Raw genomic sequence first — 27,499 nt, 5'->3', positions numbered from 1 at the left:
GGGCTAGTCTACCCTAGAAAGAACAAAACATAAAAGTAAAAATTTTATATCACTATACCCTCTTATCAGTGAGAGGAAAAGAAGCTTCAATAATTCTAAGGTCTTGCAGAAAAGAATATAATTCTGGACAGAGTTCCTCAGCTAGATGCTCTATTCTCTTTCTGATCCTCCCAAAGATACCAGAGCTTGGAGAGGAAAGGCCCCTGAAGGCTCACACTGAGGCAGTAGTTGAATTGCAAATAGAAGCTGAGAAAATATTCTCCTCGACCTTCTGTTCAAACCTGTGAACGCTGAGACTTGACCCACATAGTCCATTTTGACTGTTTTGGAATAAAAATGAAAAATTCATAGACATGAGGGAATATTATCATTTCCTCAATCGTCTGATTTAAAACCTTCTTTATTCGATAGGCTACATACAAATCAGGTTAGTGGTTGAGCCTTCAGCACATACAAGCCAAGAAGGCAAAACGCATCACTTTCTGAGTCTCTTGGTAAATGATGAGCCCTTGATAGATTTGGATTAAAGGACGGCCTGGGAAAAGGGCAGTGCGTGCAGTCAAAATGGGTGCATGTGCTTTTGCATAATCATAGGACCTTGCACGGGTTTTTTACCATGGAACTTACAGAAATATTTTTATCTCCATCATCTCATCAAATCTTTACAGACATTCGGTGATGGAGGCGTTGTAATCTTCATCCTAACAGTGAGGAAACTGAGGTTCTGAAAAGTTACGTGACTTGCCCATAGGCGTGCAGCCAATAAGTATCAGAAAGATCTCAGTATTTAGTCATCTTCCTCAAGTCCAGAGTGTTTCTCTCCCACACAGTAGTGGACCCACTTTGTGCAGGACAGTGGAGCCCCCCACGTTAGAATCCCCCTTTATTTTTAGTACCTGGACAGACTACAGTAATCTCGGTCTAGACTTCCCCCAAACATACAGGTTACAGGTTGGGTTAATTTTAAAGTATAGCACAAGGCCTGTAGACTCTAAATACCTCACTTGTGTGACGACTGGGCATATACAATACAAATATGAATTATTAACCTCAAAAAATATTACAAACTCAGAAATATCTTGCATTTAACTTAGACTTGACTTGAGCTGCAACTCCTCCCTCCAATATGGCAGAAAGGTTTCCAATGGGCAAACTGGAGGAAAGGAAATTTGCTTCAGTTAGGTCAATGTAGGATAACCTGAAACAGTTTCACCACCTATGGGAAGTAGATGACAGTCCGTGTGTAAGAATGATGCAAGAGTTAATAAGGCTGAAAGTCTTTCCTGTCTGACCCACTGTGCCTTTGAACAAAACAAGCATGCTGGGTTTTCTATACACCTGGAAACATGTTTAACCTGTTTAGTAATGCAGGAAACCAGGTACCTATAAATGATAGAGTAGCCTGGCATCTCAGCCACCCAAACCAAGACACACTACGAAACTTTGTATTTGAAACCTCTCACATATCCTTCTGTGCCCCTCTTCCCCATCTTTTAATGCCACCCCCTTTTCCAGGCACCAGTATGATCTGTATAGCATAATCTTCCACAGGGTCATCTTCAATGTGATTCCTCAAATGCATCTAAAATATATATTTGTCCATAACTGGCAGAGGTACTATTTCCTGGGATAGAAATCCACATTGGATCTAGTGGAATCCTTCCTGATCTACCTATATAGACTCCTGATGGGGAAATTAAGGCATCACAACAGATAATGGAGAGGAAAGGAGGAAAGAAGGAGCAGGTATTTGGTGAAGGGAGGTGCCTTCCCCAAACCTCTCAAATCCCTGAGCATTCTTTCAACCTCCAATTTCAGACTGGCTCACATTACCACTTAGAACTTTCTTCTAAAAGAGGCCCAAAAAATCGACTGTTTTATAAGATGAGAAGATTCATCTTCCTTGTTATATAACATGAGTTAGCCTGCTTAGTTAACTCTCCCCAATGTATTTTCATTTGTAACTAGATGTTTCTAAAGTCGACCTAATTTTAATAATAAAGCAGCTCTGGGACTTCACAGCTAAGGCCTGCTGATTCAGATGGCTCAGGCAGAATTTGTGCAGCTGACCCTTCCTTTTTATTTTATTTTTTAAACATCTTTATTGGAGTATAATTGATTTACAATGGTGTGTTAGTTTCTGCTTTATAACAAAGTGAATCAGCTATACATATATATATATATATATATATATATATATATATCCCCATAGCCCCTCTTGCGTCTCCCTCCCACCCTCCCTATTCCACCCCTCTAGGTGGTCACAAAGCGCCGAGCTGATCTCCGTGTGCTATGTGGCTGCTTCCCACTAGCTAGCTATTTTACATTTAGTAGAGAGAGTGGCATGGACTTATATATACTTCCTTTTTAGAATTGATTTATTTTTTTCAGGACCAAATGTTGTAAAGAATATTTATGTGTGAAATGTGCATTTCCCATTCATTTACACTATAAAATTAGAGATGAGAGAGTCACAGGAGGTCACTGATGTTTTCTATACTCTTCCTTTCACTCAGGCCAATAAACTCCTCTTAGCTTTACTTCCTCTTTCCCAACTTAGAGCCCAAGATGGAACATTTAACCCTACTTCCCCAGTACCTTCAAAATCCTCTACCACTTTCCTTTTTACCTCATTTTCTCTGATGACCTAGATCTGGATTAAACTATTTGTTCACATTCTCACATACATTCTTTCCAGTGAAGGATGTTACATTTGGTAGTTCATTTGACTTCTTAAGCTCCAGTTTGCTCTATTTGAAGAAGAGTATAACAGTGTATATTTCAAGTATTTGTTATAAAGATTGAATTTAATATGTACATAATAGTATTTTACCAACTGCAAAGTGCCATTCTAATGTGTTTTTTTCTATGGCTTTTACTCTTAATCTATTTCTTATTTTCAGACTAAGCACAGTGTAGTTATGTTGTCTGGCAGAAGTACCTGCTCCCACAAAATGCCACATCTACAGCCAGCCGCTTTTATTCTTGTGGACTTAATATTTCCTGAATAGTTATTTCTGGAGCCAAACTGGACCGGAGCTGGAGCCCCAACTCTGCCATTTACTGACAGTATAATCATGGACTAGACTCCCCATGATTTCAATTATTCTTCTATAAAAAGGGGAAGAGATGCTGTTAGTCTGAGGTTTAAAATGAAATAATGCAGAAGGCTGATAATATTTATTTATGATCATTGTAATTTAATTATCACATTACTAAGAGTAGCTGCGTTAGAAATATGCCAAATACTCTTTGTGAGGTTCCACTGGGTTCCATCCTGTGAAGAGTTACTCAGGTGGGAGATGGGTGAATGTCAGCAGTGAGGCAAGATGCACTTCAGGGCATGGAGAAGTCCCAAGACCAATTACAACCCACCTGAATACCAACTCCCACTGTAGCCATTGTCTCACTTCCATGCCAGCAAAATTATTTCAACTGTGGCTACCCTGTAGCACAGAGGGTCTCAGCAAAACCCCTTAAATAGATAGAGAAGCTAGCTATTTAAGAGTTTAATTAGTATAGAATGCATATCATCTATATCCATAAATACATGCAGGGGGAAAGAATATTTTCTTTGGCATTTGGCTGAAGGCCAACTGGGAAGGCACTCATAAGCTACTTGGTAGCATTAGCTGAATTAATGTTAATTAAGTAACATTGAATAAGAGAATAGGCATGTTCTCTTGTGGTATATAACCTAATTAGGATAGCAATAGCTACCATTTGGTGAATTCCTGTGCCCAGAAACTGTGCTAGTGTGCATCCTCACTAAACTGTAAACCTCTCTTCAGTAAGAACCATTACCTCACTTTACAGATGAGGAAACTGAGGCACAGAGAGATTAAGTAAAGTATCAATAGACAAATAGCTGAGAAATATTGGCTGTGGGCTTCAAAGTAGTGTCTTAACTGCCTGCAAAGCCTATGTCCTTTCCACTGCAGGGTAATGCCTCCACAGGCCATTCTCATGTCTGGCATGTCTAGGCCTCTTATAGCAACAATTGTCATTTGGTATCCTTCCTCTGCTCTTTTATTTTGTTTATAACTCTCCCCAACAAAAGCACATGAGAAAATCATCTTATGGATAGATAGATATAAAGATAAAGATATAAATAGATGATGGAAGGATGGATGGATGGATAGATAGATAGATGGTGTGAGTGTGTGTGTATTTACACACAATTGCACTCTGTGACTTTTAAAACCACCTTGTGGATCTTGTTGGCACATCTTTTGTGCTCTGCTTTTGTATGGCCCAGGTGTGCAGAGCAACTTGTACACAATAACCTCCCAACCACCAGCGTCGTCATGTGCTTTGTGGATGAGGTGTGGTCCACTCTCCTGAGGTCTGTTCACAGCGTCCTCAACCGCTCTCCTCCACACCTCATCAAGGAGATTCTGCTGGTGGATGACTTCAGCACCAAAGGTAAGAAAACTACCCCCTGGAAAATCAAACTTTGATATGAGGCAATAGCAGTTTGGATGGAAATTACAAAAATTACAGGATAATTTGATAAAGCATAAACATTTTACAAATGCCAAATCATTTTCTCATGTTGTGCCTTAGAGGCCTAAGTCCAAACATCTATGGGTAACAGAAATTCAGCTCAACTATCCAGGGCCTATCAACTAGCGACCGCAGACTTCCCTTTAGCTATGACTTCTCTGCCATGTAGAAGTGATTTTCTAACTACAGCTCCTTGAAGTTCCAGAGACCATAAGATGTTCTCTACAATTGCATAAATAACTTTTTATGGAATCTAACAAGCAAAAACTCCATAATTAACGGGATGCCTTTCCTACTGATAATAGCTAGAGTTATAGTAAACAATGAAATGGAAGGCCTATGTTCTCTTCTTCAAGAGCCAAGCCTATTATATGTTCAGCTAAGTGTTGAGAAGCCAAATTGCCAAAGGGACAAGAAAAATGAGGTTCCAACAGGGTTCAAAGGCAGAATCCACCACTGTCTTTACTTTTGTGTTTATTACAGTGAAGAATCTCTCCCTTTGGACTGTCAAAAAAACTGTGTATGTAAATGGTCCCATGACTGCCAGAGGTCCTAGACCACATTACAAATTCCCAAAATGCAACCCACTTCAGAAAATTTTAGAAAGCAGCAAAGAGACAACAATCTTAATAGAGCAGCTTAGCCCTGGTCATGACCCCAAGGACAGGAGCCATTTCCCTCAGCCTCAGAGTACCTACCAGGGTCACACCGAGCTCCAGGAGCAGGGAGATACCTAAGGAAAACTGGTTGAAAATTTTAAGAAGTGGCCTCGATAGCATAAACAGAAATAGCATCGAGTTACCAAGCAGAGAATAGTCCCTTTAGGAATGGCCTATTCGGATTTTGTGGGACCCAAAGCTTCTATGGGGTCCTCCTTAAGAAAAAGAATTCACAATTAGTAGAAAAGTGACCAGCAGAAGTATTCCTAGAAGCCATTCCTACCTGGGATATGTCAATAACTTAATTGCACATAGAAGTAACTGCAAGCTACATAAATATACCCCACAAAACCCCCAAAAAGAACAAGAGAGCAGAGGTGTGATAGAGGGGGTGTCATAGTAGGAAGTGACAGTGGTCTTAGCCAGTTGCAGTTGCAATATATATCTTTTGCAAGTTTTCCAGTTTGCATACAATGCTTAGACTCTCCCCTAGGTCTTAGAAGGGGCCTTAGCAAGGGGAAAATGTTGTGCAGAAACCTGAGCTTTATTTATTTCAAGGTAAATTTGTACCTTGTCCTCAGAAAAGACTCTCCCCTAGGTCTTAGAAGGGGCCTTAGCAAGGGGAAAATGTTGTGCAGAAACCTGAGCTTTATTTATTTCAAGGTAAATTTGTACCAAGTCCTCAGAAAAGGCGAGCCCTCCTCTCCGTAACTTGGCTACACTGAAAAGACAGATTTGTGTTTTGGGAAAACGGAGAGCTTAGAGTATTGAACCCAGAGAAAAATCCATCCAAGAAAATGACATCATGGCTCAAAGAATAAAGTTTAGTGACTATAGTAAATGTTATAGTTTTGGGAATTTGATATTGAAGAGGCACTTCTGGTATTGTCCAGATCTCATTAGTTAAAGTGTTTCCTTGTCTATCCTTTCCCTGATACAGACTACCTGAAAGATAACTTGGATAAATACATGTCTCAGTTTCCAAAAGTTCGGATTCTTCACCTCAAAGAGAGACATGGCTTAATAAGAGCCAGGCTGGCAGGGGCACAGAACGCAACAGGTAAGAAGCTTCTAATTTTTTGTTTTGGTTACATTTTTATTTTAGTTTGTTTCCCAAATATACAGAAAATTTGAAATAATAATACAGTGAACACTCGTATATCCATCATTTCATGCCACAAAGTTTTACGTGCTTCATCACACACATACACAGACACATACATATGTACACTCTTTTTCTGAACTTTTGAAAAGGAATTTACAGACATCATGACACCATATCTCTAAGTACCTCAGTAGACATCTCTGAAGAATAGAGACATTCTCTTACATTAGCACAACTTTCATCATCTAAATATCATCTAATAAATGATCTTTTCAAATTTCCTCATTGCTCCCCCATTTTTTAATAACTGCTTCTCACTTTTGAAATTAGAAATCTAATTCAGTGTCATGCACTGCATTTGGTTGCTTGGTCTTCCTAGTCTCAGTCTAAAATAGACAAGTCCACATACATTGCTTACTTACCCTTGAGTTGTTTTTTTTTGAAGAGTACAGGCCATTTACTTCGTGCAATTGACCATGTTCGGAAATGTTCTCACTGTTATCTCACAGGATGTTTTTCGTGAATACCATATAGAATTCTATTACATAGGTGATGGGAATTGTGAACTTCTTATCGCTTCAAATCAAGAGACACGATGCCAGGTCGTCCCAGTGTTGGTGATACTAATTTTAAGCACTTGGTTAAGATGTTGACAGCTAGAGTTTTCCTCAGAGTAGGAAGTAATCTGTGGGTGATACTTTGATCCATGTGAGTATTCTGTTTCCTCACGACATTTTTTTTTCACTGCTAACATTCTTTCTTATATTTTAAAATTTCTTATGGAAAGGTGTTTTAAGTTTAACAATGTGTACATGTCAATTCCAAACTCCCAGTCTATCCCTCCCCCCCCACCCTTCCCCCTCTGGTAACTACAAGTTCATTCTCTAAGTCTGCCCTCACAACATTTTATCCAATAATCTAGCAGCCATTGATGATCATTGCTTGAATCAATTATTAGACTGAGGACTGCAAAACTGTTTTTCTAAATCTCTCATTCCTTCTTCTTTTAGAGCTGGCATTCAACTTGTAAAGAAAACATCTCCCTTTTTCTTTTCCTCTTTGCCTCTGTCTCCCCTCTCTCCCTCTTTCTCTTCCTCCTTTCTAACCCCCTGTTGTGCCCACTTCACTATGGATTTATGCCTTGAAAAAGTCAATGTGTATATTATCAGCATTAGTATTAGTATTCATATTTGTGTGTGTGTGCTCAAATCATCCCAAATTTGACCACTAGGCGCCCCTTTAAGCCTGTGACTTTTTGACCTGACCCCATCGGTTTTGAGAACTTCAGAATTAATTATCTCTCCCCTGACTTTTGTCTGCTCTTCCAATTGCCCTCTCTTCCCAAAGAGTAACATGCCTTCTTTTCCTCACCTCTTTTTAGTGTGTGGGTATTAGTGGGTGAATGGGGGAGAAGGTATATCTTTTCTCTCCATAAGTATTCTAAAAATAGCATCAAACATTTTGGTTCATTTTCACATCCTCTCTGGATGCACTTGTACCCCATAATAATAGTTGACCTTATGTACTAGGTACCATTCTACACACTTTCTATATTAATTGATTTAATCCTTACAATAACTCTATGAAGTAGATACAATCATTTCCCTCATTTTATAGATGAGAATAAGGAGGCACACTGAAGTTATGACAAGTTCTCCCAGCTAGTAAGTGGTAGAGCCAGGATTAGAACCCAGAAACCTTGGCTTTAGAACCTACACTTGTTTCTACTACATTTTGTTGCTTCTAGACATTTAGCCACCACTCTGCCCCTATAAGCCATAGCATTGCAGACCTCCACCAGCTTGGATTCAAGCATTGTCTGAAGCCGAATTATCTGCTCACCAGAGTTTCACTGTCTTGCAACTAGACCCTAGATTTGGAACCTTTCTTATCCCATTGGTTTGCTAACAAATTTCTTCTCTCTGTAATGGAAGTTTTAAATTGACAACAAGCACATCACACCAAAACGGGCCTTGTGGTGACAACTAAGATTCTTAATTATGGACTGCATTTGGAAAAATTTAATGAAATTCTCCATTTGATTTCCTTTGGAAAGTCATTATCCACAAATGATACAAAAATAAAATAGTCAAGAAATAGTCCAAGTGGATAACTTTTGAGCTGAGATCTGTGTGATGAACATTCCCAGGCAAAAGGAACAAGAAATGCAAATGTCTCAATGCAGAAACAAGCTCTGTATATTCAAATTAAAGAAAGAAGTTTATCATGGCTGATGGGTGCTGACCATGGAGGGAGTGGTAAGAGATGCATTGCGGGAGAAAGGCAAAGGCTGTCTTCTGTAAAGTTTTCTGAGTCACTTAAGAAATGCAGGCGATATTCTTGGTATAATGTGAAGTCAATGAAGAACATTAAAAAGGAGAATAAAATTGTCTGACTTACATTTTAAAAGCTCATTCTGGCCATTTTGTAGAGAATAGATATTAGGGAAGTCAGAGAGGACGTAGGGAGACCAGTTAGGAGGCTACTGTAGTTGTCCAGGTACCAGAAATGTACCAGAGCAGATAAAGGAAGTGGTCAGATTTAGAATTACTGTGGACACAGCGCCTGCAGGACTTGCCATCAGGTAAGATGTGAAGAGAGTGTTAATATGAGGAGTCAAAAAAACCCCTAGGATTGGAATCTGAACAAGCTGGTGGATGGTGGGGCTATGACCAGAGGAACAGGTTTGGGATTGCCACTGAGCTCTGATTTTGTCCATCTCAGTTTGAGATGAAAATTAGACATCCATATAGAGAAACCTGATGAACACAGGACCAAAACTGTGCTGCTTATAAAAACTGTCTCTCTGCCTGCCTGGAGCACAAGGCCTGCTGGTAATGATCTCCAGAACAGCCCACATTGTTAGACAGCATGAGAGGCCACCTTCAGAAGGGGTGCGATGAACTTGATCAAAGTTATTGCCATTGGCCTTCTCAATAACTTACACCATAAAATGATTTTTTCTGAATTTAGTAAATCCAAATGTAAAAGTGTACATTTGTTTCTCAGTCATTCAGTAACACCCTTGAACACATTAGCTCAGCCTTAGTTTAGTAACTTTCAAACTCTTTTGACCGTGACCCAGGTTAAGAAATGCATGACGGATTCTAATATCTTCTTTTCTGTTTTATTTATTTTTTTTAGATTCTGGCCAATCCCAATAAGTTGTTTTAATGACTCACTAAGGGGGGCACAACTCTGAAAAACTTCAGCGAGGTGCATCTTAATTGCTTGCCACTATGCAGCAGAGTGACTTCCCAAACTATCACAGAAGGACTTCTTTTCATTTCCATTTTTTGTGGTCACCTTTATAAATGATAATAAAAATGAATTACCTAAAAAGAGAAATGGGAAAAAAATAGCTATATACACAATTATATATACATACATCCATACACACATATAGATATATACATAATTATATATATGTGTGTGTATATATAACACACATGTATATGAAATAGACAATAAATTAACCAATTACTCTGGCAAACTGCTATAAAGTTTCAAAACATTTGTTCTCAATTTCTGTCCCTATCTCCCTATAGATGGCAGTGTCTATGGCCCATACTTTGAGCAGCATTAGTGGAGGGCTGATGTCTGAGTTTGGAAAGAAGCAGAAATGTCTGTTTGATGGGGTTAATAACAGCCTCATCTAAAGATAAATCCAACTGCCCTGAAATGCACCTGAACCGTGTGGAGAGTTTAAGGGAACTCAGGAGGTCCTGTACCAGATTTAGTCAAGGATGTAATTCAGGGACCATTCAAGGATGGCACTGAGCAGGGCTGGCCAGCCTAGTGAGTCCTCCCAAACTCTCCCAGGCATTCCCCTGACCTCACAAGTAGAGCATAGGCAGCAGCCTGCGGTGGATTTGAAGAGTCTCTATAATCAGAGATCAGCAAAGATACCAGTGTAGAAATCTTCTCTAGAACGCCTGACCAAACAAAGAGATCAAAGGTAAGACTCTGAATCCAGAATCTGACAGGCCTCGACAGCTACTGCTTCCTAAAGACTTACCCTTTAGGATTCAGAGAGGAGGGAAGAGAAGCCACAGGCAAGGTTGAGATCAGATATCCAAGGACATGCAGAAACAGAAGTCGAGTTAGCCACATCTGGTCTCAGAGTAATATCAGGCTCTCTGAGAGTCTGAAAGAGTCTTCTACAAAATAATAAGGCAAAAGTGTAACTCTCTGGCTAACTTTTAGTATGTGGAGAACAAGTGACATCTAACTTCTGGCCAACTCTCAGGTCTCCTGAAGAGCAACAGTCTTTGTGTAAATTTCTACAACTTGTTTCTGCTGCAGGGAAGACACGTGATTTCCTCACCATCACTTATAAATCATTCTGTAAAATTAAATGGGCAGCAGGTCCACAATCATCAAGGAACTCTAAGCACAATGCTCCATCACTAATTGGTGCTAGCAGCAGTATCCTAAGTTGGTCACCTAAGTGGGGGTCTGTGCTCAACAAGGACAGACAATTTTTCAAATGTACAGTTCACTGTGAAGTACATTCACACTGTTGGGCACCCAATCTCCAGCGCTCTTTTCATCTCATGAAGCTAAAACTCTATACCCATTAAACAACTCCCCATTCCCCCCTCCGTAAGCCTTTTAAAACTACCTCCTAGTCTTACTAGTTCCCCCACCTTAAATCCTTTTTACTCCTATAATGTGGAGCGATTTTTCCTCTTCATCATTCCTAAGGCCAAACTTGGAATCTCAAACTCTTCCTTGTCTTCTGCAAAACAAAGTCCCAGTCCTCTACCCCAGAGTTAATGGGACGCACCCTCAGAAGGGACAAAAGCAACTAACTTTAATACTAAATATTCCCTTCAGAGCCTTGGCTCCACATTCTAAGTGGCTGATCAATTTTTTCCAAACATAAATAATGCTTGCTCCAAGGGACTGCTAGAAACAAAATTTCTTTTATGTCATTATGGAATGAAATTAGAGAGACAAGGAAGAAATTCAGTGAGAAGAAAAGACTACTGCCTTTACAACCACATTTCTGGATCAGTCCCCAGGACCTTTGAACGTGACGTACACACATTCAGTGTATTGCATTTTCAAATAATTGTTCTTTTTCTGGCTCTGTAGGTGACGTGTTGACATTCTTAGATTCTCACGTGGAATGTAACGTTGGTTGGTTGGAACCTCTTCTGGAAAGAGTTTATTTAAGTAGAAAGAAAGTAGCCTGTCCAGTAATTGAAGTCATCAATGATAAGGATATGAGGTAATATTGTCATATTCCACAAAATACTTAAGTGAGTTTTAACCAGCAGCAGAAAGTACTGGTCATACTCCTAATATGTACATTTTTGCAAATCTAAGTAATACACAATTTATCTGTTTAAAGAAATGGAAATACATGATAGATATCTTGAGATGAAAGCTGATCAATCCAATTGTTTATTTGATTATCACAAATTCTTAACCCTTAATGCTAATAAATACTAATACTCATCGTCCAGGTCTTTCCTCTTTCTATTCAGCTGAACCCCCCAATATTTATTTTCCTTAAGATTAGTTTTTCTTTTTGTGGTATCTGTATGTATACATATATATATGTACACATACACATATGTATTCTTAAGTGGGTTTTTTTTCCTCAAAAATGGCTAGAACATTATTAAAAGAGAAGTGTAAGTTAAAAGTGAGCAATCCAGCCAGTTAGTCACTGATGCAAATTATACTCATACATTTTATTGAAAAGTTGTTAAAAAGTTTGTGATGATCTAAAATCATCTGCGTAGGCACTTGTTTCATTCGTTTGCACAAGACATGATGTCGGGTTGGTTAAGTGTATGTGTATGATCTCAGGTAGCACTTTGGTTTTTTTTCCTGGACTAGTTACATGACAGTGGACAACTTTCAGAGAGGCATCTTTGTGTGGCCAATGAACTTTGGTTGGAGAACAATTCCTCCAGACATTGTTGCAAAAAACAAAATCAAAGAAACTGATATAATAAGGTAAGTGTGTGAAACTTAAGATTAGGAAGGAGTCATATATCTTTTTTATAAAGGCATAGGAAGCAATTCCACAAAACAAGTATATGCTGTCAGTCTATAGAACACCAAGAATTACAGTTCTAGCCAATAAATGACCAAAAGCAAACAATGTTTTCCTGAGACGTTAGTTTCCCACAACAAAAACTCACCTTTTCAGTGGGCTATTGCACCCTATACAGCCCTGAACCAGGGAAATTCACAAACACTACTCCTGTTCTCTGGGATTTGCAAACTAAGAAATATAAGCCACTTAAATGTGCTGCATAAATGCTATATAAACACACATAATATTAAAGTCAACATGAGTAAAAATTAAGAGTAAATAATAGTAATAGAGATATCATTCTAATTCTTTTTGAGTCTAATCCTGTACTTTCTATGGGAAGGGTGCAAAATTCTGTGAATAAATTGAGAAATAGACACAGAAGCTGGATGCGAATTATAATTGGGGCTTTATTGCTGGAGAAACTGGATTGAAGAACACAGCTTAGACCTGAAGCCAAAGTGGTGGGAGCTTCCTAACACTTCCCCCAAAGTCTAGACCTGCAGGATGAGCACTCAGCCAGTCTCAGGCAGAGCAGGGGGAGCCCTTGGTGACCACCATGGGAAGTGATGACTGCCTTGTCTAACTGCTGACTCAAATGTAGTTTCTGTTCCCCATGACCAATAACAGCAGTGAAGGCTCTGGAGTCAGACCCTTTGGGTTTAAATCTGAACTCTACTAGGTACTAGTGGTGACTTTTTAAAAGTTTCTTAACCTCTTTGAGTCTCTGTTTCCTCATTTTTACTTTAAGACTAACAGAAGTAGCTACCTCTTGGATTGTTTTGAGAATTAAATCAGATAATACTATATATAAAGTGCTTTAAAAAGTGTTTGCCACATAACAAGCTGTCGGTAAAATTTGTGTACAGTTGAGGCAGTATAGCGGGGGAGGAATCATAGAGTCAAGCCAGACCACCCAAATTTGACCCCAGATGTACAGCCTACCAGTCTGTGACCTTAGGAAACTTTGTTACCTTTTCTGAGTTGTAGTTTCTTAGTGTTACATACAGGATTTTTGTGAGGCCTGAGTTAATACATATATAACACTTACAGCAGTGCCTGCCGGGTCTTCCCTAAACAGCACTAAATAACTGTTATTAAAAATAACATCTCTGGAGAATTTGTGTCAGGGCATAAAGGACAAGTAAGAATCCTCGTTCCAGGCCCCATCTTCGCTGACCCTAATCAAGTTCTGTCACATAAACCAGGGAATTTGTCACTTAGATGCTATGTGTGACTTCTTTCAAGACCTCCCCATACTTGGTAAATATTCTAAGATGCCTCCTAGTAGGGAACCCACTCTAAAAGTTGAGCTCCCATGACATGCGAGATTAAAAAATCAACTTTTCTTTTTGTAGATGCCCCGTCATGGCAGGTGGATTATTTTCTATTGATAAAAATTACTTTTTTGAACTTGGAACATATGATCCTGGGCTCGACGTTTGGGGTGGAGAAAATATGGAGCTCTCTTTCAAGGTATCACCAAGTGTTTCTCAAATTCTCTTTACAATTAAGAGTTTATCATTTTTAAACAGTTTCATTTTACTAATACAATCAGATATGTTACTATCTCTGGGAGGAAATTTCACAGAAATATTGAGGTCTCTGGATTAATGTCTTCATATTCCAGATTGAATTTGGAAGAATCAATAACTCTCATGAAATTTATTGGAGTTCCCTCATATTTCACAACATGGTTTCTGCATCTGAATGTGGGGGAAATAACTGTCTGCCATTCAATGTAAATGCTGTGGGATGCATACTTGACACAAAATGACTCTCATAGGTTTTTCTAATATATTAGAAATAATGGAATTATTTAGTTAATGGGCCATCTTGGAGAGCACAAGTGACAGAAGGATAAAAAGAGCCACTAGGGAAGGCCACCAACAGGCGATAGTACAGCATCTTAGGACGTCTCAGATAACTCTGGATATTTATATAACCATTGATTCATACCTGAGAAAGCGGTGGCAGCAGCCATAGTGGAGAGGACCCAAAGCACCTGCTTTCCTATGGAGAGGGGTGTATAGAGTAACAGGGGTATCACTTTGAGCTCTTGATCAGGAAGAATTGTCTTCAGTTGTGGCCACAAGTCATACAGATCATTCCAAGATGTGAGAAGGGGACATTGAAAAAAAAAGGAAATATATATTCCTTTCCTTGATCTGACTAAAGCAGGAACTCATGTTACATATTTCATACATTAGGATTCTGTTAGGATTTTTTTAGGAAAAAAACAAGATTTATACAGGATAGGAAAAGAGAAAATATATATTTTAATAACCCTAAAATGGTCCACAGCAATATACAAAACTAAATAAACCTGTTGAGTCTAATTTTCTGTTGAAAAGGATTTCAGAAGTGAAGAGTAGTACTTCAACAGGGGGAAAAAGTTGCCGGGTGGCTTCTTGTCATTAATTGCCCACGATTTGTGGGCAATCACTGGATAATTGGTGTGTGTCATCAAATTGTTCCAGGTGTGGATGTGTGGTGGTGAAATTGAGATCATTCCCTGTTCCCGAGTGGGCCACATATTCCGAAATGACAATCCATATTCCTTCCCCAAAGACCGGATGAAGACAGTGGAGAGGAACTTGGTGAGGGTGGCTGAGGTCTGGCTTGATGAGTACAAGGAGCTCTTCTACGGCCATGGGGATCACCTTACAGACCAAGGGTTAGATGTCGGAGACCTCACCCAGCAACGGGAACTTCGAAAGAAACTAAAATGCAAAAGCTTCAAGTGGTACTTGGAGAATGTTTTTCCAGACTTGAAGGCTCCCATAGTGAGGGCAAGTGGTGTGGTAAGTTCAAGCAGCAATTTAAAATCTGACTTCGTCAAAAGACAATGCAAAAACCCTTTTGAAAATGCATGGGGAAGAATGAATTATTACATTATAAATAAACAGCAAATATGAGTGCAGAGGAGACCAAGCGTGGTTGAGGACTACATACATTGGGTAAACTTGAGGAAGGCTTCCAGGCGGCCATGCTCATTGATTAATTCAGCGAACACGTACTGAGTGTCAAGAAACGAGGCAGTATTTCAGAACTGGATTGTAGGGTGATGAATGAAGTAGACTTGATCCCTTCTCTGTGGAGCTTAAAGTTGGGTAGGATAGAAAGATAATAAACAAATAAGCAAGTAAACTGTAAATAAAAAATATAATAGCTTTTATTTAGGGAACTGGCCACAGGTCATGAATTATTCTTAGAATAGTAAACTCTGTGGAGACATTGAAGGCCAGGCCTGAAAGACCAAGTGCTGGCCAAGCTGTAAAGAAGAGAGCCGTGGGCAGAGGATGCCCTTTGTGCCAAAACTCTAAGACGGGTGAAAGTTTGAGGATTTCAAGAACTGGAAAGAAGATGGATGTTGTTATCAGGGTGTGAAGCAGGGAAGGATGGCACCAGATGAAGGTGAAGAGAGAGGAAGGAGATGCATCACACAGGTCCTTGCGGGCAGAGTAAGGATTCTCTCTCTCTCTCTCTCTCTCTCTCTCTCTTTCTTCAGAATGTAATTGGAAGTTGCTGAGTAGGGTTAAGCAATGGCATGGCGTGATTTAATTAGAATTTTAGAGATTTCAAAGAGGGATTGAAAATAACAGAAATTGTCAGACAATAACAGGGAAAATTCCGGGCACAAGGTAACATACCAAAAGGAAAGAAGCCAAACTTGATAGGTTGGATAGAGTACAAAGCTAAGAAAAGTCAAGGAAGGAGAGAAACTCTAAAAAAAATAAGAGAGAAAACAAACAAACGAAAAGCCATTTCAGGGCTTCCCTGGTGGCGCAGTGGTTGAGAGTCCGCCTGCCGATGCAGGGGACACGGGTTCGTGCCCCGGTCCGGGAAGATCCCACGTGCCGCGGAGCAGCTGGGCCCGTGAGCCGTGGCCGCTGAGCCTGCGGGTCCGGAGCCTGTGTTCCGCAACGGGTAAAGAAAAAAAAAAAAAAAAAAAAAGCCATTTCAAAACCATTCTAGGAGCGAGGCTTAATTTGAAGAAGATGACAAGATATGAGAACACTTACCATAGACTGGGTTTAGAGATGGTTAGTCAAGCCTTGACCTAGAGGTCTTCTCCAGTAATGCAAATTTTTAATCTCTTTTTAGGTCATATTTTTTCAGTTCTCCCTAGAAAGTGGATTGTACAAACCCAGTCTTTCTCTGCCTAGGAAATCTCCTGATAACAAGGACACTTAGTAAAGCCATTCCCTTTGATGATATAAAGGAGATCCCAGAAAAGTGAGAAAGAGAGGAAACCAGTCTGAGAATTTGTTCTGCTTTTATAAAATTCAACTGACAAATAAGTATACGTAACCTGTTTGTGTACGACATAATTGCCACCTTTGTAGGTCAAAATGCAATAGTCGCTACCGCAGATGGTTCAACCTGATATTTTATCTTAGATAACTCATTAGGAAGAATAACCTGGGTCAATCCACTGTTCAAATAATATGCTTGTAAAATAAATTTACATTTTTAAGACTCTGTTTCCTGAGCAGGATAAAATAAAAAGAAATTATCACCGTAGTAATTTTTTCCTGTGCTAACAACACAGAATCTCAGCAAGAGCATTACTGAACTTTAACCACCAGAGGGAACTAAAAAACTATCTTTTGCTCCTCTTTGAGGCTAGCTTGTATAATAGTTCCCATGAAATTTTTGAAGAGCTCTGCTAATGAAACAGCCTTCTGCTGATGCCTGAGTTTTAATACAACAAAATGTGGAAAATATTTTTTAAATGATTTTAACAAATTCTATTTTCCTCCCTATTTGCTGCCTTCCATAGACAAATTTTAATAAAATGACATTTGCTCCCTTCTGAAGCAACCAGTAGGGAGTATTATTACTATTAAAACAAACAAACAAACAAACAAAAAACCTTTCTCCAGGCAATTCAGAGTAAGATTAACTAGACCATTATTTTGGATAGATAATCGTGTAAAGTTCCAAGAAAATAAAATCCACAGCTTTTTTTTACTTGCTCCATGTTTTTCCCTTCTTTAAACCTACACACTGAGGAAAGTTTGACTTTTTAAAAATAGGAACAAACCTTTTCTTACTGAACCAAAAATATTTGAAAATAATAAAGTAAAAGAACCTCACCAATAATTCGTATTTATATTGGATAAAACTCAGCAAACAGCTTCTAGCCTAGTGTTTAACAACTCTGAGATAAACCATAGGGAGCTCCCACCTCCTAAATTGGAAATGAAATAATTTAAAATGGATAATTTAAAATTTGTGTACTTCCTAATTTAAAAAAAAAGATTGACATGTTTACAATAAAAGCATGGATATAATTTTTAAAAAATCAAAAGTTAAAAACCAGTTTTCAAAACTATTCATAATGAGATAAAGAATAACAATTCCTTAGCACTTCATAGACCATTCCTGTATGAAGGAAAGCAGTTTCTCCAGTAATTTCCAGAAGAAGGGAAGGGAAACAGATCTTCATATGAAGTGGGAGAGGGGAGGCAAGGGATAGAAAAGTTTTCTCTCTTTCTAAGCCTTTCAGTGCTTGGAAGAAGGGATTGTGAGAAATAAATACAAAGAAATCAATTAAACCAGGCGTTCCCAAACACTGTTCTGAGCAAAGTTATTAGTTGTGCAGTCAGAAATAGGATTCCGTGGTCAAATGTATTTGGCAAACTCTCGTACCACATTGCCTTTCAGAGCCGCAAGCTAAACATTAACCTGCACTCAGTACCGAAGGCTCTGAGAAGTTCTGGAGTAAGGCAACCTGTTCAACTGTACTGAAGCCAGAGTTTTCCAAATTCATTTGAAGATAAGATATTTTCTGCATAATCTACAAGTACAGGAGTTTATATTTATTTCTGTTAAGATCCAGAGAGCAATTGGGACAGCATTTCCTTTCTTTCAACTCCAGGAGTATTCTACCACTGTGTACTTCTATTTATTAACCCTTTCTCTAAAGTTCATGGTGGTGGATTCCTTCTGTAGGTTCTGACTGCTCCCACTTACTAATGATGGGCTGTCTCCTCCCAAACTTGTCATTGTCTAGTCACAATTTAAATTGTGAATAGAGCTTCCTTTGAGGATTTCTGATGGAGATTCTGTTCTTCTAGAAATGTTTTGCTTGCCAGTCACCCCAGAGGTAACAAAACTGGTAGATTTTTATGTTTATTTTTGTGCTTTGAGGGTTCTATCAGTGTTCCTAGCCAATGCTAGTGGTGTAAGTGGGCATCTCAAACCAAAATGAAGGTTGATGTGAGGTTTCAGATTCCCATGGGAGAACCTAGCTTCCCCTTTGTCCCCCTGTGCTAATGGGTAAATTGTTTTTTCCCAGTACACCATTCCACTGAGGGTCTAACTTTTTAGCTTCCCATCATGTGCGGACGACCTCAATTCCAACTCTGGCTTATCCATGCTCACTATTGGTCCCCTGCTTGCCAGCATTTGCAATTTTCCCTCTTGTTTTTACATTTTTTTCTGCACTTTCTGGACCCTAAAGATGCCCCTTAACTTTCTCGCAAGAAAAGTTATGCATGTAAAAGTGAGAACCAGCCCACTGAACACTGCGTTATGAAGTCTGGCAACTCTGTGAGCTACATAGCCTGCGTCCTACAACGCTCCAGGGTTAGAGCTCTTTGTTAGGCGCCCTGGAACAGAAAGGACACAAATAGAGTCCCTGGCAACAAAGACCTCCCCACTTCCCAGCACAGGGGGCTTCCCTGTGTAGACACTTAGCTCTCCACAGCTCTTCTAGATATCTAAGTCCAAATTGTGCTTTTTTTTCTTTTTTTTTTTTTTTTTTGCGGTACGCGGGCCTCTCACTGTTGTGGCTTCTCCCGTTGCGGAGCACAGGCTCCGGACGCGCAGGCTCAGCGGCCATGGCTCACGGACCCAGCCGCTCCGTGGCATGTGGGATCTTCCCGGACCGGGACACGAACCCGTGTCCCCTGCATCGGCAGGCGTACTCCCAACCACTGCGCCACCAGGGAAGCCCCCAAATTGTGCTATTAACCCACCATCTCGTTAGACCTGCCCAGAATGTCAAAGGGAGCAAGGGAATCAATATTTTTCCACATTAAATGGTGACTTATAGAAAGCTGCCTTCATACTGGACCTTAGAAATCCATTAAAAACCTGGGGGCCTGCCAGAAAATGCCTTTAAGCTTTGCTCTGTATTAACTTGCGTGAGTTTCCTGTAATGAATTGTAGCTTGCCTGAGTCATTAGGAAGATTCTGACCAGGAGTCAGCTGGAATCTGCTGTTTTTGAAGGACTCAATTTATCTATGATTCAGTACCTAAGCAGTCGAATAGCTTGGAGGGGTCAGCCAGGGAACAGAGCCCATAACCACTGGTTTGATTAAATTGCAAGTATGTGCATTGACTTTTAATATATGCATCAGACAAACTTGAGACAAGAAAATAACTACTTTTCATGACACCTTTTTCTCCTTTCCTATTCAGCATTCCAGGCAAGGGTTAATTAAGAGCCTCTGTTGGCTCTGTGGCTGAATCACAGGCCTAAATTGACAGATTGAAGCTGTACTTTAGCAAGATTACATTATGTCTCTGTTAGAGACAGCAACCAATAAAATTGTATAGTGCTAAGTAATGCTATTAACTTAACTATCTTTTAACCCTATTATAGTTTTATGTTCTGTGTTTTCTGAATGTCTTGTTCTACTTTAAAATATCTTTTCTTAACGCATGTTTTATATTTTGCTTCCTAGCTTATTAATGAGGCCTTGGGTAAATGCATTTCCATCAAAAACACCACAGCCATCCTTGAAGACTGTGATGGGAGCAGCAAGGTACGCTGAGCTGGGGTTTTTTCTCTCATGGTAGGTACAGTTGATAGTAGGTGGAGGTGTAGTTGATAGGTGCAGGGTATGACATTCATCATTCACTTGAGAAATTCATTTTCGCCTACAGAAACAATAATTAGTTTCTACATTTCTGTGTAATGATAGGGTTGGTGACAACAGGGTCCACTTCTAAATGTAAAAGACAGTGACTGAGGGAATAAAGGTCAACTGTAGTTGATACTGTAGTCAACCCACCGGGGACCCAGTTCTGGTTCCATCACTTGTAAAAAACGTGTCAGCTGCAAATTTCTTAACCCTTAGGTAAATGGCAGTGATAATAGTGCCTACTCCAAAGCTGGTGTGAGGATGGAATTAGATAACACATGTGAAGCCTGTAAAAGAATAGCTAGCACTTGCCGCTCCACAAACTTTCACTGTTATAGTAATAAAAACAAAAATGAGAAAAGTAACTCATTACGTATAAAGACAAAATGATAAAGAAAATAAAGATGGTACATATTTTTAAATAATTAATCTAAGGGAGCAATTTTACTCTCTGATTCCACTCCCGCCCCACCCCACACACGTTATCCTACATCTTAAGGGAGTAATACAAATTGCGCAATTCATGATCCATGGCGGAAAACTCTAAGCAAAATTTCAACAAACTCAGAGCACAATATTTAGGGGAGGGAGTAGGGCCAGGGAGACCAGAGCAAGGACTCTGCAGGGCTGGAGGTGAGCTCTGAGTGATGGCACCTCCCTCTCCAACATATGTTTCCTAACAACTCATTCTGTGGGGACAGTTATCAGTTTGGGTACCAAATAGGACTCACAGGAACATACATTCCGGAGTTGAACTCACCCCCTAAAATTGCAAGTAAATTCTTTGACAGAGAAATTTTTTGTGATGAGAATCTAGGCTTGCCAAGACTTACTCCTTTGCTTTGACTTAGAGGTATTGCTTGTATTTTCAAGCACATCCCATCTCTACCTCTTAATTCAAAGCTGCTATAATTCAGCTATGGATTGTAAACTTGAAGCTAATGGAATTCATTCTTAATTAGGAAAGAGGAAACAGAGGAAAGAGAAAAGTGTCAAAAATCAATTGAAAGAAGTAATTTTCATGTATTAACAACTCAAAGAGGAAATAAAGTAGTAAATTGTAAAACAAAACCATAAGCAGTCCAAATTATATGAAAGTAAAATATTAACTAATGCAATCCTTCAAGACTCATCATTATATTGACTTTCTGCGTCTGATTAACCAGTATTTTATCTGAAAACCCAAGTTCTCAATAACCACTAAGTCTCGAAGGGATGCTAGGAGACAAAAAGTATGAATCATGGAGCCCCTGCTTTTCACAAACGCCCATCTTCCTTTTTGTCTTGTTACTCATTTTTAGCTTCTGCTTCTTTTGGTTGGTTTGAGTAATAAAAAGTAAAGGAACATGGAGGAAGTTAACTTATTTTTAGCAGAATTAATGAGGCTTAATATTAAGCCAGTGACTGTAGCATTCATCCAAAAAAGCTCAAAAGGAATAAAACCCTAGGATTGAACCATCAAGCCCTATCCGTCACCTTACTTAAAATGTCTCCTTAGTTATTAACTTTTCTACCAGTTGAAATGTCCCTTTTCAAGGTAAGAGTTAGCTTCCCCTAGTAGCCACATAAATCCTTGTATTATGACATGTTCGTGCTTCTCAAATTTAATGTGTACTCAGATCACCTGGGGAGTTTGTTACAATGCAGATTCTGATTTAATAGGTCCATAGTGGGGAGTGAGATTCAGCGTTTCTAAGTAGCTCCCAGGAGATGCTAATTTTGGTCCAGGTACTACCCTTTGAATGGAGAGTTCTAACACAATAACATACTTGATAATCTAAGTTAAATCTCAATTACATTACAAATGATTCATTAGATAAAAGTATTTAGATAGATTTTACCAGCAGTCTATTTTCTTAAAATATGTTTACATTGGTGCAAAACAACAAATTTCCCACACACCTAGACATTTAGAGTATATTGACCAGGCAGACAGTACTAGGTTGTAAGAAAACTGGAGAGAAATATTTATAAAAATTAAAAACAGCGTTCCATTACCTAAAACAGTATTTATTTTAGACATACAGTTGGCGACTCCCCAAAACTGGACATCTCCAAGAGCCGTTCCTGTGAACTGGGGGATGCTGACACAGTAGCAAACTGGTGATTCCTCATGCTACCAGCAAAGAAAGATTTTTAACCTTTCCTATAATAGAACAAAGCCTCTAGGAGTCCAAATGTCTAGTCTTAAAAAAAAGAAACATAATAATTCCCATCAAAGTAATTTAAGACTGTGACTTGGATCTCCCTGTAGCCCCAATGGCCAGGGGCCTAAATTATGTGGTGGTTTGAATGTTCCAATACTTCAAGCACCAAGGTAGTCTGGCATTCAGAACACCTAAAATGACATCCATTCGCAGATACATACTAATTGTACTAAATACTTTTTATTATTGCAACTAACACTTATTGAGGCCTTACTGTGTGCTCAACACTTGAGAGTCATTACCCCAAGGTTTTGAGATAGACACTATAGCTATCCAACTTAAAACTGATAAAAATGAGATTAGACAGGGTAAATAATATGCCCACATGATCAGAATTGAAAGTGGCAACACCAGGATTTGAACACAGAACATCTGACTAGAGTGCCTATATTCTTAAGCATTGCTAACAAAAACATTTGACAAAGCTGCTACTTGTGTGTGCCATTGGAAGTCACCTTCTTATTCATTTCACCTACAGCTTCAACAATTTAATTACACCTGGTTAAGACTTATTAAACAAGGAGAATGGTGCTTAGCTCCCTTCCCTGATAACGGAGCCCTGAGGCTGCACCCTTGTGATAACAGAAACAAAGGGCTAAAATGGCTGCATAAATCAACATCCGTCTTTCATCCAGAGCTGGTAAGAGAATATTTGCACCTGTTGCTTACCACAAATCCAGCTTTCAATTAAATGGGACATAAAACCCTCATTGTCAGCTTTCTCAATCAGAAGCCTTAAATGTGTTTGGGACAATAGAGACAGTGTGAAAGTTCATACAGAGAGATAAACAGATATTTTCTATAAATTGTCGAGTCTTTTTTTATTCTTTTCACAAAATTTTTTTCAAATCAGTTATTTTAAATAGAACAGTCACCAGGTTCTTTTGGTTAAATTGCTATTGTCATCTTTGTTTCTAAAAGTCATTTGCTTCAGTCAACTAATAATGCCAGAAGAAAGGTGTATAGACTAGAATTGGTTCTCACTGGTTACCAGGAAAGTTTACAGGGACAGTATATGGGAAAAGTGAGAAGCAGTGTGCTTCCCACAAGCCCTGCACTTAGTGTGAACCTGGTTCCGCATCCTGCCTCCTTTCCATGTAGAGAGACTTTCTCATGCCCTCTGGTTCCCAGAGGCCTAGGCTCTGAGCGGGCGCTGGAGCCAGCTCCAACCACCCTGGGGGAGCTGGCTGTGCACAGCTCTTGGCAACTTCACATTCAGCAATGTCACATTGGTAACTTGAAACCAGCCGTGATGCAAGTATTTATACCCATGCTACTGTTGACAAAAAATTAACCAGTCGATCTAAGAAAGAATTGGAAAATTTTATTTGAGCCAAATTTGAGGATTATAACCCGGAAAGAGCATCTCAGAAAGCTCTGAGAACTGTTCTGCCTGTTAGAAGTCAAGACACAGTTTATATAAATTTTTTGAGACACAGGGCTGCACATTAAATAACGAATTATTGACAATTTACACAATCCAGATTTAAGTGCCATCGTGGTGGGTCATGTGACCCTTCACAAGATCAGGAAGGACTGTTCTCTTTTAAGGAGTTGTTGATGCTAGAAGAATGTTGTTGTTTATGGTTGAGCAGGTATTCCTGCTGATGGGGGAGGTTCGGTCAATGCATAATGCGGAGACACAATGCATAGATGGGGGAGAGGGGAGACCAAAGGGCAGAGAAGAATTTTTATGTTTAAATTTTTCTTGTCTTGCCATAAATATGAATTTTATTTCACACTACAAATCGGGGGTGTTTTACCAGAGGTCCAGTTGTGAATATTTACCAGAACATCTCTGCTCTATCCTATTCACTCTCAAAGTCTTCTGTTTTCCCCAATTATATTTTAATAGGACACAAAGTCATAAGCTTTGGTGTAGGATCTTGGAGTGGCAGGAATAATTTCAAGCCTGCCTTCTCAAATTTTCTGCTATCTCACTAGCAGGTAGCCACCAAATCCACTGAATGCATTGAGTATGCGAGACCATCATTTTGCTCAGGGATGAACCCCGAAGTAAGCACACTTTTTTCTTTGGAGCGCCTCCATTCTTTTTGATGTCACAGCCAGTGACTGTTCTCTTCATGACATTTTTCTTCCTGCTCAGGATCAAAATTAGGACCTAAGCAACACCTCCTCCAATCTTTCTTTCTATAGATCATCCCTGTTATATTTCAGTTCCTTCTGGACAATATTTTTTTCTTTTTAGTGATGATGGTTATTATCGAGTTATTCAGAAAAATTAGGAATTACCAGTGTGTGAGCTGCTAATTTCACGTTGCATAGTGTTAAGAAAATCTGTAAACACATATTGAATAAATTACATCTTACCTTCTGCTTTCTTAACCCTGTGGCAAAGAGGAGCGATAGAGAGAGAGAGGGAGAGAGAGAGAGATAGGTAGATGGATAGATAGATTAGATAGATAGATAGATAGATAAGGAGGGAGGGAGGGAGGGAGGGAGAGAGAAAGGGGGAAAGATTGAGATTGCGAATGAGAAAAAGAATACATTTCTCATCTTCAGAAGTGAATCTGTTATCAGAAAAGATATTAGGCTGGTGAGAAAATATTTAGGAGCTGACAGTCCTTAAATTACATAGGGCTTACTTATAAACTGGATTGGGCCCACTGAGAACTTAGGCCTTTATTCGCTGATTTTTATATAGGCCTAACACTGGTCTCCTTAACGGTAAGCCAATTTGTAAATAAGGTAATTTAATTAAGCTGGCAAAAATTAGAAAGCTGTTCCCCTACCTTGTTTGTGCCTATGACTTTGTAACATGTTACATAGCTGCCTTCTGCCTTGGGTTCCCCTTTTCATGATGCTAGATGTCATGGAGATGAATATCTTGACAATTATCTTTCTTCTTTTTTCAGTATTTTGGTAGTTTTCATACTAAACCTCCTAGGTCCCCCAAGATGTATAAGTCTTAAAAAACAAAAGAAATGGAGAATAAGACTATGAATAACAGGAACATGTCTCTTCTTTTAGAAAGCATTAGGCATTGAGAGCTTCATGGAAGGCGGAAGGGTGATAGTGAGTTTGACCCCGGATACTAGTGAGCTATTAAAATTATACATTTCTGAATCTGCATTTAAAAGGTGTCCTCTAGGTCAGCCCTCCTCAAATGCTGTGAACTGTGGACACCTAAAAGGAAAAGTCTCACAGGTGGCGTCTAGGATTTGGATATAGAATGCCCCTCCAATACCGGTTTCCACATTGTGTTTTTTGCTGGGGACAAGTTATTTAGTTACCTCTTTACAACACACGAGCAGAACATTGTAGAAAATCCAGAATGATCTTCTCAATTTTATCTCTTTTACAAAATCTTGAGCATACTCAAGCATCATATTCCCAAAATCCTACAAGGATGACATTGTTTTTGTAAGAGCATCTCTAAAATAAATTATTATGAAGTCACCCCTGTTTGATAAATTTTTAAAGCATTTCAAAACAACATATATATATATTATATATATAATTAAATATATATATATATATATATATATAATTAGAATGACCTTTGTCACAGTCATGGGTAATTGAGAGGATTGGTAAGTGAAAAAATTATAAACCCATGAGCAAGTTCTAAGTAGGTTATCGACCATTTCTAGGTCATTCAATAAATATTAAGCAATAATAGAACCTCTGAAATACCTATGACTTTCTCTAATCACGTCTGGACTTTCTGGACATCAGGCATTATGTACTCTCAGAGATCATGATAGGAAACTCTTGAATAAAATACATCATTTCTAGCACTTTTTATTCCAAATTTGCATTCTAAGTCACAGACTTAAGAAATTAACTAACACACTTTTTATAATGGTGTGTGTTTTTTCTTACTACCAGCAGTGAGGCAGCCAGCGATCAAATATAGTAAATGCCATCTGGAATTATGTCCTTTAAATAATATAGTTATCAGCCATATCATCAGAAAATTCACCTTTTGCTTCATGAAGAATTAAAAGTCTTGTAGCTTGGAGAATGTGAGAACTTAGTTTGAGATAAAGACAAACTTAATACTGCCTAAAACCTGTGTTTATGTTATTAATTTTGTTCAGGAGAATTCCTGAAAAATCAAAAATGTAATTACCTAATTTTTTATTGGTTTTCATTTTCTTACATCACGATTGTCAAATTCAGTCTGTGGCTCATTCTCAGATCATGTTTCTCTCCAGGTGAATCACATTGTTTTTGGAAACTATCACCAGTTGTTATGCTTAGAAGGAAATTCCTCTCAGAAGACCCTGAAAGTTGCTGCTTGTGACCCAGTGAAGCCATATCAAAAGTGGAAATTTGAAAAATATTATGAAGACTGAGGGGGAACTGATGTCTTTATCTAGTAAATCTATTAGACACTGTGACTATGACAATGAACTTGGTGACTATTTCTCCATGCTAGTTCAAAATTAATAACATTTGAATGGAAGATTTTTTAAAAATCACAATATTTGAGATACCAAAAGTTAACTCAGGGAAACAGTCCAACATTAGATTGGAGTCCTTCTTCAGCACTAGATGGGCTTTTGAATTGCCTGCTTTCCACCCTGTGCTGGAACAAAGCCTTCAAGTTTCCACATGCCATCTAACAGGTAACTGGAAAAGAAGATGGAAGTACTTGGAGAAGCACAATGATACTCATGAAGGCTGAGTTTGATCATAACCAGCTCTTTTGGTCCACGAGTAGTTATAATCAGTGAGAAGCTGATCCTTTATTTGCTATTTTTTCATCAAAAAAAAATAAAAGAAAGAAAGAAAATTACTTGAGTTCCTAGGCTAAAAGACCTCAGAAACACACAGCTTTCACCTTGGTGAAATCCCTCCCAACTATATGCATGTTTACCTAACAGTTTGAAATAGTATTGATACAATACTCCTTGATGGCAGGGTTTTGATCTAGATGACTATATTATGTTTTTCCCAATCTGAGTCAGTGGAAAAACTTTAAGTGAGGAAGTCACATGCTTATTCAATTCTAGACATGGATGTTGTTTCCATTCATTCTGTGCTTTTAAATTGCACTTTAAAAAATGGCCATACTAGTAACTTCTAGACTCATGTGGATATTAAAAAAGAAAGAAAA

The 27,499-nt window shown here is 38.8% G+C and overlaps 1 protein-coding gene across 1 annotated transcript in view; it reads left to right on the top strand.

Annotated features, from left to right (window-relative positions):
* Positions 1 to 26,735, top strand: part of GALNT5 (polypeptide N-acetylgalactosaminyltransferase 5) — a 36,300-nt gene extending 9,565 nt beyond the window's left edge. The window contains 9 exon segments of the mRNA XM_029225676.1: positions 4,259 to 4,425; positions 6,106 to 6,225; positions 11,371 to 11,506; positions 12,124 to 12,243; positions 13,684 to 13,801; positions 14,806 to 15,129; positions 20,027 to 20,107; positions 22,892 to 23,053; positions 26,595 to 26,735. Coding sequence (XP_029081509.1) covers positions 4,259 to 4,425; positions 6,106 to 6,225; positions 11,371 to 11,506; positions 12,124 to 12,243; positions 13,684 to 13,801; positions 14,806 to 15,129; positions 20,027 to 20,107; positions 22,892 to 23,053; positions 26,595 to 26,735 — 1,369 coding nt within the window.
* The last annotated feature ends 764 nt before the right edge of the window (positions 26,736 to 27,499 follow it).

Source organism: Monodon monoceros, unplaced genomic scaffold (genome assembly GCF_005190385.1).
Source record: "Monodon monoceros isolate NGI ecotype Baffin Bay Population unplaced genomic scaffold, NGI_Narwhal_1 Super_Scaffold_16, whole genome shotgun sequence".
NCBI lineage: Eukaryota > Metazoa > Chordata > Mammalia > Artiodactyla > Monodontidae > Monodon > Monodon monoceros.
The sequence above is the reverse complement of the archived record's forward strand: the minus strand, read 5'-3'. Positions and strand labels throughout refer to the sequence as shown.